General features: G+C 48.1%; 1 protein-coding gene across 2 annotated transcripts in view; it reads right to left on the reverse strand.

The window, feature by feature from the left end:
* BRINP2 (BMP/retinoic acid inducible neural specific 2) overlaps positions 1-15,251 on the reverse strand; it is a 125,961-nt gene that overhangs the window by 56,621 nt on the left and 54,089 nt on the right. For both annotated transcript variants that reach the window (XM_027074281.2, XM_027074279.2), the window contains exon 2: positions 6,996-7,345. In XM_027074281.2, the coding sequence (XP_026930082.1) occupies positions 6,996-7,267 (272 nt within the window). In that variant the 5' untranslated portion in view covers positions 7,268-7,345. The remainder of the gene's footprint in view (positions 1-6,995; positions 7,346-15,251) is intronic.

Raw genomic sequence — 15,251 nt, forward strand, 5'->3', positions numbered from 1 at the left:
GGAACATTCACATCCCTTTTTTCCAAGGTAGAAATGGAAGGAATTGCATTTGGCTCTACCTTCTCTGGATACACAATTACTTCTACTTCATTTTTACCCGTCTCTAATACATGAGTAATCCGTGCCCCTCCAGGTGCGAGTGTTTTGAAATTGAACCCTGGAAGAAGCCAGTGCCTAAGAGGCCCTTTTGGCATTTTGGAGGGACAAGTCACGGCAGAAATAACATAGTTGTCACAGAGCAGGTGAAGGAGAGACACAGTCACATGCTTCTTGACATCTACATTAAATACCTGGGCCTGGCTGCCTAGTTTCTAAACCACAATTTGTGCTCCCAGGATGTTGGCTACACTGCTCCCGTGCCCACCACAGCATTCCCCCAGCTCTCCACCCGGACAGTTTCCTCTCATTCATCAGAGTTTGGTCTATACTTTCCCTTTGATTCCAGCTTTCCTTGACCTTTCTGTGCAGGGTTCTCCAAACGTACTTATCTGTAAGTTCCATCAGATCAAGAACTGTGTCCTTCCTTGTCATGGTGTATGATCGCAATCTTGTAGAAGCACAAGCACAGAGTCGGCCCTCAAAAATACTGATTGAATTTTGCTCTGTGTAATGCTCTTAAATTGCAATTATTTATGTGCTGTTTCTTCTTGCTCCAAGAGAGCAGAACACTTTCTCATTCAGTTATTTCTACACAATGGAAGCTTCGTATATGTCTGTGGCATTGTGTAGTATGTTTCCACATCACAGTCCGAGACAGGACCCTGCCGTCTGAGGATGAGGCTATGCGACACCCGATTCGGGGGCCTTCCAGACATTTCGGGAAGGAAATTCCTTGGGTGAGGAAAAGGCTCATTCCTTAATCTGGGTCCACAGCCCAGATTAGATCCTATATGTCAGAAGTGCTGTACCTTTAGCTAGCACCAAACTCTTGGTTAAAGTAAATTCTAAATGTTTTGTTCTGTCCCTTTCCTGACGCCTCACCTGTGAACAGAAAAATAGCACCTGTTACCAGATCTAGAGGCTCATCGTTGCCACCTTGCCTCTAATTTTGCTCTAATTTGTGTGTCTTTTTCTAGTTTGTAGACCATTCATTTCTCTCCTTCCATCACAGCTCCCTTGTCAAAATATAGATCCAGTGAGAAGTTGAGAGATCAACCAGTTCACTTGGGTGAGGCCCTCTCTCCAGAAGAGCTCCCCTTCTTCCTGCCTGTCCCATCCACCTGAGAAGCACGGCCTCCCTCGTGGTGCCCTGAAGCTGCATGATAACACAGCCCGTCTCTACCTCAGTTGCTGTAATGAACGCCTCGGAAATCATTGGGATTTACCCAGGCAGCCTGAGGTTGCCTTTGGTTGCCGTTTATTTATGTGGATTGTGATCTCTTAATTGGAGATGGTGCCTCTCCCAGGGTTCGCTGTTTATCCAAATCAGTATTTGTTAGTCCGTGAGACGTGGTCCGGATGATAAATCAGCTCTGGAGCTCCTCCTGTGTGATTGCTTCCACAGCTGCTTTCCGATTCCTCACCTCTCCATCTCCCGGGAGGCACCCACAGGCTGCTTCTAGGCCCTCCAGCCTTTTCTGCTTTTCAACTTTTCTCCCAGCTGCTGGATCTATTCTTACACGTTCATGGGCCTTGGCACTAATAATTCCTGAACTTAACCTCCCTTGACTACTATTCTGTTTCATTTGTAACATCTCCAGTAAATACTAACACATCGTGGGGGATGCTGCCTCACCACGGAGGCTTCTGTCCTTCTCCACCCTGCTCAGTCCTGCTCTTCTCTCTACCTCCCAAGCTCTTAGTGCAATCAGATATGGTACTTCTCAAGCTTTCATGTCATACTGTTTGTCTGGGGCTCTTGTTAAAATGCATATTCTGATTCTGTAGGTCTGGGGTGAGGCCCGGGATCCCGTACTGTTTACAAGCTCTCACGTTATCACAGATGCTGCAGGTGCACCAGGCACGCTTGGAGCAGCACGGATCAAACATTTGATTGTTCCTGTTTCTCACTTCCCTCACATGTGAGCTATTGCCAAATCTTATTTTTCATCCTGATGAATTGCACAAAGATTGTCTTTTCTTAGGGTTATTGCTCTGGTGTCTACTGAAAAGTTCTTTGCCTTCACTGCCCTAACTCACCACATCATCCGGTTCTGTCCCTGCTTGCCCCGTTGGATATTTCCAGATGCACCTGCTAAAAATGCATTCCTGCCTCAATGCTACCTACCTTTGGGTATCACTCCCCTCTCTTGTTTTCCAGCTTTGTTCTACTTTGGTTCTCAAAATCTGCAAAATTTGCCCAGAATATGATGAAAGTATAATATCCTTTTTGTCAATGATGACACCTATTTAATTTTTCTTTTTTGTTTGTTCATTTTCCTCCCCAAAGGCTTCTAATATAGCCCCGGACCCTTCCTTCCTAAACAAGCAGCAGATAGAAACGGAGGCAATAATGACTAAGATCAATAATTTGGAATTATACCTAGTTTTGCCTTCCTCCCAACCACCATATTATGCTCATTGTTCTGTATGATTTCTAACTTTTCTCTCTTAATTTTAATTTATTCTTTCCGAGTTTCAAGCGTTTCATCATAGTGGCTTGGATTTTTTCCAATCCCATGATTATCTCTCTATTAAAGCTTTAATACAAAAAGAAATAAAAAAAAAAACCAGACTGCTCATTACTTTGATTTGTAGCAAGGGGAGAATGGAACATTACCGCTAGAGTGTTTCGAGAAACCATATTTACATTTGCATCAGCTCAATTTAGGTGCCTGATTAGGTTGCGTGGTATAATGAAGATGCACTTACCAGTCAGAGGGAAGTGGCATGGGCTAGAGTAATGGGCAGGAGACCTGATGTCGGGAGCCCTGGGTGCTATTTCTGGCTGTGACCTTGAACAAGTCCATCTCACTGCTTTGGACCCTAACAGCCCCCATCTGCCTCACAGGGCTGCTGTGAGAGGTGGAGCACTTATGTGTATTTCTAGTGGGGGCTATGGAGTCAAGCAAGGGAGGGGGCATGGCGGTCACAGATGGAATTAGAGATAAGAGCTCTGCTCCTCTAGCTCTTATGACTAGCCTGTTAAGGGACAGAGTCTGAGAAATGGGCTGATTGCTCAGATCTTGATCTAACAGGGCTGGAGGACAGGGGGAGAGGTTGATTAATGGCATTTAAAAGCTTGCCCCAAGTTGGGTATCATGGCCAAGCCCATTCTGTTATTTAGGAAGGCTTGACAAGAGTGCCTATTGTCTTTCTTCTCATAACAGTGCCATGCCGAGATTGCTCGTTTTGTCCCTGGGGACAAGAAGTTGGCAGTGACTGGCTTCTGTAGGATGTCCTGAGGAAGACCTGCTCAGTTAACAAGCCCTGACTGTAGGAGAAAGATTTTTACCTGTGGGGACCAGTGAGTGTGCGCCCCAGAGATGATTCATTCATCCTTTGGTTGGTTTCCTCTCCCAAAGAGAGAGAGATTGAAGGATAAAGGTTAATATGCTTTTTCCCCCTCCTCGTCATATAGTCTGTTGAATGTGGACAGACTTCAGCAGACATTATCACAAAGCACCCATGGCTCTTACCTCATTACCATTCTTTCATTGGCTAATATTTGTTGAGGACAATCTAATAATAGGGAATATTCATTAAATACTGTTCTAGATGCTTAACAGCAATTAACTAACTTAATTTTCACATCAACCTTTTAGGTAGACAACTATTATTGTCCTGGTTTTATAAATAAGGACATTTGGGAACAAAGCAATTATACAGTTTCCCCAACAACAGACAGCTAGGAAGCTGCAGCTCCAGGATTAGAACCCGGGTCATCTGGCTCCAGAACTTTCACTCTGAAGCATCTATGCCTACATGAATACAAACTTGAAACAGACAGGGCAACAATCTCCAGGGGCCCACGGTTAGAGGCCAAAGCTATTCTAGAACAATCAGGCATCTTCTCAAAGGGAGAGCACACTCTGATATCCACGTAAGAATAGATGGGATTCAGAGCTTAATATTAGAAACTTGCTTTTTGCCAGTTATGATCTGTTTACACACAAGAGAAGGAAGGCCTGTCTCTCATTGTGTGAGAGAGCTTCACGGCCTCTGCACCAAACATTCTAGCCGCACTGGGAGGTCTTCTTCTTCCCACCCCACAGTTCATCTCCTTTCTTCTACGGAAGGCACATGTGGATACCATTTGATTTCCACCTCCTGAAAACTTTCTTCAAGAAACAAATAAAACACTAATGCCCTTTGAAACCCAGGATTTCACCACAGAACTGATGTTTCCTGTAAGCATTTTCTCTCTCTGCCCTTCTAGACAAAATGCCCTTCAGGTCACTGGGGACGACCGTCAATGTGTATTTTACCAGTTTTCTGTGACCACTTTAGTCAAAGTAAGCAACATCTTGAACTTGCCAGGGAGAATTGCCACTGGAGACAAAAGAGGAAGGGATCAAAGTGAATTCCCACAGGAGTCATGTAGATCCCTACAACAGTATCCATGGATCCACCATCTTGCTTAATAACTAAAGGCAAAACTCCCAGAATGCTCCTGGAGCAGCCGTGTGTGACCATTCTCTCTTCGCCCCACCAGAGGGTCACCCATCAGAATGCCGCATTCCTGTCAGAATGACTGGTTACTGTTTCCCCAAGTACAGGTTCATGTGCAATAACTGACCCCAGAGAAACAGAATGGCACAGTGTAAGAGCTTGTCACATTAAGTGATCAGAAAACCATTGCCAGCTGATAGAACGGTTGATGGTGCAGAAGTGATTACAGACACTCCCCATGGGCCAGCTCGGAGCTCCCGCCCAAGCATCCAGCGGCTGCCAGGCCTGGGGCTGGGACTCAACGAGAAGAAAAATCTACTTAGGGAGAAGGGATAGTTCATTCACTCCAGTTTCTATAGCCCTTTGAAGTGGATGGTGGTGTTGGGATTCCCAGCCTAACATTTCAGTTCCAATATACTTAAAAAAAAAAAAGTGCTTCTAAAAGATTGGGATGAACTGAAAAGTCTAAGGTAAATTAAATCTTGTTTTCCTGGACTGGAGGGATTTGCTGCTTAAATACATTCTAGGGTGAATTTTCTCTCTCTCTCTCTCTCTCTCTCTCTCTCTTTCTCTCTCTCTCCCCCCTGTCTCTGAGGATGGGAAAAAAAATTCTTTAATAAAGAGAATCATTATTCTGAATTTACTTTATAGAAAATTTGTGGGGGGGTGCATATGTTCAGTTTCTTGTACATTTACTGAAAGTCAAGTCAAACTCTTCTGCCCATTTACCTTCACCTGAGCCGGCGTTAACTCTGCCTCTCCCAGCCTGAGTTGGCGGCATTCTGCCTCAGTGGCCCCAGCAAATTTCTTCCGTAGTCTTTAGAGGATGGCGCGGACCAGAGCCACTGAAGCAGACTGTGAACTGCAATCCCGTCCAAGACCAGACCGGATCCAAGCACGATGGAAGAAAGCGAAAGGGTCTGAAAGGAGACCTGGGTGGGTTGCTCCTGAGAGCGGACTTTCTCTCTCTGTACCAGCCCCTCAAATGCCTGATCTTGTCCCTTCCTCTGCATCCACGTGTGGGAACCCAGGAGAACAGCTTCTATAAATGGCTGCTCTTACCATTTGGGAACCTTCCAGGGATGAATACCCTGAAACCTTATTTCTGAGACCTTATACTAGCCTACACAGACTGCATAGTTATCGCAGAAACTTTAAAAAACTCCCAGAAACAGAAAAATGTCTCTAAATATACTGTAAGAACCCAGATTCTGGAGTCTGGCTACAAGGAAGCTAATCCTGGCTCCACCCTTACTAGCTGTGTGCCCTTCCTCAAGTTCCTTAACTTCTCTGGACCTCAATGAGCTCATTTGTAAAAAGCGGATAATAACTGTCCTTCCAACGTAGGACTGTTGTAAGGATTGAATGAACTCGTGTGCATAAGCCATGAAAAGTGCACGATCTAGCAAGGGGGTCGAAAATTTCAGTATGTTCATGTGACTAGAAATGCACGTGCCAAACGGTTAACAATAGCAACCTCTAGTTGCTAAAAGGAACAGGGACGTTCTGGTTTTATTTCTTTTTGTGCTTCTTCCTATTTTCTCTCTTTCTGTTGCATTAGAAACTAATTTGTAATTGGAAAAATAGATGTCTTTGATAAAAGAAAAAACTTTCAGCAAAGCTCCCAGGGCTGTCTGAAGGCCACGGGCAAGGTGAAGAGGACAAAAGAGCGGTGACAACAGGGTGAGTGGGCAGAGGGATGAAGGGGAAGTTTTTATTCAGAGATGCACTCGTGGGAGCCCTGAGGCTGGCTGGGTCACCCAAGGTGAGGATTTTGAGAACCCTTCTATTTTTGACGTGCTTGGTCCAGCAGCCAGGTTCATCCCTCATCAGATGAGCCCGGCCAGCCTCATGGCTGACTTTCAGCTCCAACGCTCCCCACGATGGGCCTAAAGGGCCAAGAAGACATAGCCCTTGTCCACGCACAAGGCCAGCCGCGGCTGTGGTGGGGACAAGGGTGAGGGCAGACTTGCCCCCTGACCTGGAAGATCTCCCCCGACCTCGAAGGCAGGAGCTGGAGCTGCCCTTCCTTCATTTGCACGTCTAGGTAATTACAACTCATGAAAGTGTCTAACCCATTAGTTAAAACCCGGCCCCAGCATTTGACTCTGACCTCCTGCGGCAGCAGGGGCCACACGCTGACTCCATGCTGCCTGGTTTGTCCTCAATTTATAAGCAGCACAGCCTATAAATAGAAACCCTTTTGCTCAGTTCCCCAGGAGGCATCAGCAGGTTTTCCAGCTTGTATGTGTTTTCTTCTTTCCTTTTTTTAAAAACCAACATGGGAGGCTTATTTTCCCTGCCGGCTGCTCCCCCACCCTCTCCCCCAGTTCAGTCTGGGGGCACGGGGAGCTGGCACAGCACCTGCAGCTCCGGACGGTGGGGGGGGGGGGCGCGCGGGGGTGCTGCCTGGCTCTGGTCCTGACCCGCCGGGCCCCACTCACCTGTAGATCCTGTACCTGGTGGTGAAACCCTGGCGGTAGCGCTCCATGAAGTCGGCATACTCCTGGGCGCGGTGGAAGGGGCCGCGGTCGGTGAGGAGCCAGTCCAGGGGCGGCTGGCCGGCGGAGGGGGCATGCTGCTCGGGGAGCGCGGCGGCGGCGGCCGTGGCCGAGACCGCCAGCACCCAGCCCGGGAGGCCCAGCGCCAGCAGGGTTGCCCATGGGGCCGCCGCCCGCCCAAGCCCTCTAAGCCGAGTGCCGCACTGCCGCCTCATGCTTTTCCCGGGCGGTTGGTTTCTTCATTCTCTCGCCACGCTCCCCCGCTCTGTGCCGCTCCTCCAGGGCTCCTGGAACTAGAAAAGTCCGACACGGCGATGTCAGTTGGACACCCTGGTCTCAGCCCGCACGGGCCTGTGCGCCTCGCACGTCAGGAACCCCCTTATGCTAACGACACCTCCTCATCGCAGGCCCTGGGCAAACTGCTCGAGACACGTGTTCCCTTCGATCCTTAAAACAATCCTAGGGGGAAGACCGCCGTCCTCATTTTCACACATGTGAGCGTGAGGGTTAGGGAGATAAAGAGGGAAGGAAGAAACCACATTTTTGAACCCTGGAGGTCTGCCCAGCCGTTCCAGTAAATTGCTTCCCTTCCTGTGTTGACTCAACGCGCTCTGCTTCTGTCTCCCTCCCTCAGAATGTTCGCTGGGGGTCCGTCGCAGGCCCACAGCGCCCCCACTGCCTCGGAAAGCTTGAGGCCAGGTGAACGGAGACCCCACTTCTCCGGCAGCCAAGCGTGCGGCACAGAAGTAGGGAGGTCCCGAGGTTGCTGGGAAGCTGGGTGAACTTGAACAAATCACTCCCCTTCTCTGGCTGTAGTTTTCTCCTACAGAAAATAAAGGGGCTTGATGAGATAATATCTAAGACTCCTTCCAGCTTTCAGGATCCGATTCCCTCTTACTGAAGGCCGCACAGGAATGGCGTTAGAGCGGGAAATCGGATCGCCTACCATCAGAGAGCAGATCCGAGTGCACACGAGGCCTGTAGTTCTGTCTCCACAGGGCATGGGAGCTCCCTGATGGCAGGGCTGTGTATTCTTCTGTCCCAGGTCCCGAGAGCAGACAGCTGGTGTTTAGAGACCCTCCTTGAAGGAGTGAATGAGCATATGCCCGGCCTTCTCTGAGTAGAAGGGAAGGGGCCAGGCAAGAAGATTCTGGCCTTCAAAACTCCTGACTGCCTGTGACTCCTCATATTTCATATGGCCTTCGATCTCCAGCACCTGCACCTTGTCTAAGAATAAACAGTCATCTTTACAAACCTTTGGGCAGACACAGAGGACTGATTCGATCCTATGGAGGTCCTTACAATTGCATTTGTCCCTCAGATCTTGAACAGCACATGCCGTCTCCCCTCGCCAGGAGCACTTCAGTGCTAGAATGTGCTAGGATGCCTTCTAACCCTACCCCCCAGGACCTGTAATCTGTGGCCTTGAGGACTTTCTCTGGCTGCCAAAACCAAGGAGACAGGCTCTTTCCTTGGGGATGAAACAAGGATGTTAATTCTCTGGTACTTCCAGAGCCCTGTAAGGGCAGACAAAGTAGCCTTCAGCATCTGATTCACGCCCCCTTCCAGAGTCCCCAGTGTCGTCTGCAATGGCTCCAGTTCAACAAAACCACCAGACTTCCCTTGGACCGGTGTGAGCCCTGAAGAGGCTTCCGGGAGGCGGGGCCAAGCATGAATCCTGATACGCAAAGCCTAAAGGCTGGCCCGAGTGTGAGAGACCCAAGCCTCAGCATTTGTACAGGATGCTTTCAGGAGGGTTGTGGCCTCCTCTTGGAAGGATGCATGAGAATATGCACCTTCAGACTCACTCCTCCACCCCAGCTAGGAGGTACTGACCACCTACTATGTACTCCTGGGTGATTCTTAAAAAAAATTTTTTTTTAATGTTTATTTTTGAGAGAGAGAGAGACAGAGCGCAAGCAGGGGAAGGGCAGAGAGAGGGAGACAGAATCTGAAGCAGGCTCCAGGCTGGCTCTGAGCTGTCAGCACAGAGCCCGACATGGGGCTCGAACCCACAAACCGCAGGATCACGACCTGAGCCAAAGTCAGACGCTTAACAACTGAGCCACCCAGGGACCCCTGTGCTGGGTGATTCTTAGAAGCTGCCCCAGTTGATTCTCACAGTAAGTTTGTTACAATGGCGCTATTATTACAGGTTTGCCTCTCACCGGGACTCAGCGGAGTTGCACTAGGAAGATGCAGAGAATATGCACAGAATATGAGCTTAGATCTGGTTCCATGTCCAGACCTTGCCAAGAAGGCTGTGCCTACCTAAAGAGCCGGAGCCACCACAAGACAGACCTCATTTCGTGCACTGGTCGAGCAGAGGCCAAAAGAAGAACACGGAGGTGACACCTGCCTTACTGGGTCTCAGAACATAGCACAGAATTCTGATCATTAAAATAGGTGATGCTGACACACAAACTGGATGGGCAGATCAATGATATAGAGCAGACAGCTCAAAAATAGAGCTCATTATCAACAAGAGCTAAGCATACACATATACATATGAAAACATTACAGACTAATTGGGTAGGGGATGGAATATTTTAAACATCGCATTGGGAAATTAGTTCCAGATGGATTAAAAAGTTAAATATAAAAAATAAAATCATAGAAGGAAGAAAAATCCCTGAGTGTTTTATAATAAGCATGCATTACTCTTGAATCAGGGGAAAAGTGATATAAACTGAAAGGAGTCCGCCTTGCACATGGGGGGGGGTAGGACTTGTTTTTACAGGATGTAATCCGATGACGATGCCCAAAATATTTCTCATTTGATCATTCACACATTCAGTTCTTGAGAAGCATAAATTGGGAACTCCTAAGACACTAGGCTAAGCATTGATTATACAAAAGCAAGGACTCGCTCCATTATCTGAAACTCTATTGGTGATTAATTCCTCTTATAAAATACTGTTCTGTTTTTAAAGGCATGTTGACAGAGGGGAAGGGAGAAGGGTCATCTTGGAGACTGGGGCTACTTGACTCCGCAGGCCAAGGCAGCAAACACTATGAAGTGGAAACGCACTGACCGGTGGGAGAACACTGTGGAAGACAGGATTCTAAAATGGCCCCCAGGACTCCCGTGTCCTTCTGTGCACTCCCCCACATAATCTCCATGTCCTCTGTGCACGCCTTGCATAATCTGCTCCCTTTGAGTGGAGGCAGGAGCTATGAATATGGTCAGATACTACTAATCAGTTACTAATCACTTAATTTTGAGTTGTTCAAAGGGGAAAGTATCCTTGGTGGGCCTGACCTAATCAGGAGAATGAGAACCCTTAAAAGAAAGTGAAGTGTCAGAGAGACAAGCTCCTGGTGATGTGAAGAAGGCAAACAGCCATACTGTGAATGGCCTGTTGGGGGGCATGCAGCAAGGGACTGTGGGTCGCCTCTAGGAACTGAGAGCAATTCCCTGTCAACACTTAGTAAAAAAAAAAAAATGAGAATGACAGTCATAGCCCAAGAAAACAAATTCTGCCAACAGCCACGTGAGCCTGGAAGAAAACCTGGGGCCCCAGGGAAGCACCGCTTCCCTGACTGACACCTTGATTTCAGTCAGGTGAGACCTAGAGCAAGAGGACCTGGCTAACCCATACCCGGATTCCTGACCCCCAGAAACCGCGAGACCGTAAATTTGTACTGCTCGATGCCACAAAGTTGGTGGCAATTCATTCCACAGCAATAGAAAAAATAATACAGACAACATAAAAGATGGGAATACTCCTCTCCCGTCCTGTGCAAAAGCCTGGTCTGGTGAGGGGTTTCCGTGCTCCCTGAGGAAGAACCATCTGTTGTTCTTGGCACACGAGAAAGCTAGCATGGCAGTTTCCTGAGCAGAGTGGTGCTGCTCACCTCCATCCCCCCCCCCGCTGTCTAGATTACAGACCCCTCAAGGTCAGAGTTCAGGTCTTTGCTTTTATCATTCCAGCCCTCACACATAGTTCGTCCTCAAATTTATGTGACGACTCAATTCCGCGCTTTTTATAGAGGGATCACGGTGAGCCAGGGACAACACGTGGCATTGACTCAGCTCCTGAACTTCTTGGGCCCTGTGCTCTAACACGGAGGTGGGGGGGTGGGGGGGGGCAGTGGCGGCCGCCACCTCGCCTGCCAATCAGGAGTTTTCTGAGGACAGGTGTGAAAGGCTGTGTGCTCTTTGAAAGAAAGGAAATATGTTCCGTCAATGTGTGCTTCTTGCCATTCTTTGTAATTAGGCTTTTTCAGAGCTCACAATGTGCTGGAACCTGCCTGGTTCTAGGAGTATCAGCTTTGGAATCAAATGGTTTTGATTGCCGGGGCCAAGTCTGCTGAGTGCAGCAGGATCGCCTGAATGCAGCGCTGACTGCTCCCAGGAAACATTTGGCCTTAGAATCCTACGGCTTCCGCTTCGTCGCTTTTCCTCGGCATCTGAAGACATCCTGACGAAAAGATCTCTTTTCAAGAGGGAGAAGTTTTAAACTGGTTTCAAAACTTTCTCTTAAAACATCTCTAGACTGTGTTCCCTCACCTTTTAAAAAAAGAGACAAAGTAACGGCTGCACTGACAGTTGTGCAGAATTAGGCTCTTTCAGGGGAAAGGCTCTGGGGCCATTTCCTGTTTACGCTCCACAAATAATATCACCAGGGATTTTGTAACAGCAAACGTCCAGCAAATTATAAACATCTCAATTCTCCTGACTTCTGGTGGGATTGCTAATATTCAGCAGGTTGAAACAATTAGCACCTTCCCCACAATGCTTCCAAGGGTCGTTTTATGCTAAAGCTGACTGTGTAAGTAAACCTCCATGTTCCGCGTGAGTATTGTTAAAGTCATGGCTGAGCTAGCTCCTTGAGGAACAAAATACAAATGTACTTGTGAGAGCCAAATAATTCCATTTACTTACACTACACCTATGACAGAGTTTTATACCTACACAAATAATAAATTAGCCTTGGACCAAAGGCACAAGTGAAATAAGTTCATCGAGCCGTGAATAAAAGGGATTACGGTTTTGCCAATAGAGAAAATCAAGTACAGACCAAGTCACGTGAGAAGCAGGCAGTGCGGCCTTTGAAATGGAGAGAATCGTATCTCCACCACTCTGACTGTCAACCAGCTGAGGACCTGGGGGGGGACAGTGTCATGTTCTCCTGGTGGTCTCAATCTCCATTTATGCCCGGACCTGTCGATATGCAGAGCAGTTAGGATCTGGGGCGTCCGCTGCTCACATGCTAAATCTTGGCAAATGAGATAGGAATAGAGTCTCCTCAGGACTCCTGGGTGGCTCGGTTGGTTAAGCGTCCTACTCTTGATCTCAGCTCTAGTCTCGATCTCAGGGTTGTGAGTTCAAGCCCCGTAATGCACTCCACCCTGGGCGTGAAGCCTAATTAAAAGAAACATTTTTAAAGAAGTAGAGTTTCCTCTCTGAAAACTAGTCTAGAGGGAAGGTCACTTATCAGAGGAGTTGAGGGCACGGCCAAGCTAAGCTGCTGTTAGAGTCCAGAAGAGAAGGAGAAATAGAATGTGTCATTATAATTAACAAAATCATTCATTCTGTCAACAATGGTCATTAATAAATGCCAGCATAAATCACTTCATATTTGTGTGGCGGTTACTGCTTACGAAGAAGCACAGGTGATAAAATTACACTTGAACTTCATCTTCCAGATTTTATCCCCTTTTAACAGATGAAAATGCTGAGGCCAGGAATGGATGTGAGCTGCAAGAGGGAATCAGGTGTTTCAGCGGTAGATCAATGTCTACCTGCTTTAAAGCATTTTTTAACGGTGATTTATTTTTGAGAGAGACAGAGTAAGTGGGGAAGGGGTGGAGACAGAGGGAGACACAGGATTTGAAGCCAGCTCCAGGCTCTGCGCTGTCAGCACGGAGCCCAAAGTGGGGCTCAAACCCACAAACCATGAGATTATGACCTGAGCTGAAGTTGGACGCTCAACCAACTGAGCCACCCAGCCGCCCCCAGGTCTACCCTCTTCAGATCCTCCGGTATCCCTTAACATGATTCACATCGATAAAACTACGTAGGCTTTGCCACTTACAGGTTCCCTTGGGAGCAAGTCACTTCCCTCTGGGAGCGTCCTCTGGTCATCAGTGAATTGATTTCAGAGGTAAGATGATCCCTAGGATCCTGCCCGGTGCCGAAATTCCATTATTCTATGCAAATACAAGGGGCGCAAATATATGGGGAAAGGCATTAAGATTTCAGTCCTATTTGGGAGGAAACTCTGTTTCAGGAAGGGAGTGAAGCATATAAAAAGTGAGGTATAAAGCCAAAATCCTTGCCTGTTGGAGCAGTGACATTTCATAAAATGATTAGGCAGTGACATTAAATAAGTTTTCAAGCCATTTGAGTGGTTAATTGGCCAACTCTATTGAGGAGATGTTTTCTTGACTAAATCTGAGGGTGTCTTTGGTAGAAACGCACAGAAAGCATGATTTGTTCTTGTCCTCCACCACATCTTGGTGTGAATTCGGCCTCCCCTTTGTCTAGAAAGGGCGGACAGACAAGAGAAATGACAGGGCGTTCTGGGGTGGAGATTCCCAAAGGGCAGGTAGATGTGGAGTGCTGTTAGTGCTGTTAGTTCACCTCAGTGACTTTCAGTCTCCCCTCTCGTCGGGATGAGCTCCAGCCTCCACAGAGACTAACCACGGCGTTTTGCCCTGGTCATAGGCTCCTGGTTGCACTTCCGAGAGCTTCCGTCTTGGCCGTCGTTCCCCGTGTGAGCCCAGGCAGATGTCACACCCCGACGGCCATGTCTGCTCTAGGCTCCGTGACACAACCTTGGGTTTCTCCCCCAGAACCGGCCCGGAACCATCAAGCTACATTTGCTGCATTTCCCGACCGCTGGTCAGGAAACAACTTAAAATAGGTGAGGCATATGGATATCCTCCCTGCGTAAGATCAGGGGAGCAAGATTAATGATTATGTGCGCAAAGGTAAGAGCTAATTATAATGACTGTTTCCTAAATGTTCTTACATTCATCTGAGACCTCTGAGAGGAGAGGGTGGAAGAGGGGAAGGGCCTCGCCGAGGTCACTCCGGAGAAGCAGAAGGGACACTCAGACATTCCAACTCCAAGACCTATACCGCAGCTGTCCTCATCCTCACCCACTTCTGTCCTTCAAACAGCCAGTTGTTAAGCAATTCCTATGCACAAGGAATGTCCTAGGTGATGGCACTAAATCTGATGCACAGACCCAGAACCTGCCCTCACGGAACAGGAAGAAAGTATAGGACTTGGGGGTCCTAGGAGTTTAAAAGAACGACACACACGCATATGCCCATGCGCGCACGCACACACACAGCTTTAGTGACAATTAGACTTTGTAGGCTCCACCCCCTCAGGGCTCCAAATTTATAGGTTTCTGCTGTGTGATAACCAGCCCTTCACTTGTCAAGGGCGGACTCATCTGTCAGTCGTAGAGGCTTCGTACGTGCCTGGGGGATGTCCTTGGCACTTTCCTTGGAGAGACAAGCCACCTGACAGGCTTGCCCACAGCCTCACACAGTAAAGCCCGGGTCGCGGTGTGCGACCAGGGAGGCCCCTGTGCCCCAGAGCTTCTCTTAAGGTCACGGAGGCCTCCAGAAAAGGGAAAGAAGGCAGTGCTGATCAAACAGAACCTCTAAGCGAAAGGTTGTCTATTTCAAAGCCTTTAAAACCTGGTCTCCATGCAGATCAACCTTCCTCGAAACCACTTCCATTATACTCCTTTAGGAAAGAACAGCAGTTCCTTGTGGCCCTGAGATACATCCGCCCTCCTCTGCCACACACCGAGACCCCCGCCAGCGGGTCCACGGAGAAGCGCCACAAGCATAGGCCAGCGAGTTGAACTGCCCGGCTTCTCACGCTGGCTCCAGCTCCCTGGCCTCAGTTTCCTCTTCTGCGATGTATATTAAAAAAGGATAACAATACTCATGCCTCCTCATAGGGTTGTGGGGATTAAGCGAGCTAACATTTACAAAGCCTCTAAAAAGTGCCTGGCCTGTGGTGAGTGCTGTGTATGTGTTCGCTGTTATTTCTTCCAACGCTTCAACGTAAGTATCAGAGCCAAAAAGAGTCCACAGGCACCGCCTCATCCACTATGGGGTTTTGTTTGCTTGTTGCTGTTTACAGGTAAGAACGCTGGAGCCTGAGAAGGTAAAATCTCTGTTAAAGAGATATGTCCCCGTTAGCCTTTGGGGATCTCTAGAGGTCA

This window comes from Acinonyx jubatus, chromosome E4, assembly GCF_027475565.1.
Source record: "Acinonyx jubatus isolate Ajub_Pintada_27869175 chromosome E4, VMU_Ajub_asm_v1.0, whole genome shotgun sequence".
In the NCBI taxonomy this organism is placed as follows: Eukaryota; Metazoa; Chordata; class Mammalia; order Carnivora; family Felidae; genus Acinonyx; species Acinonyx jubatus.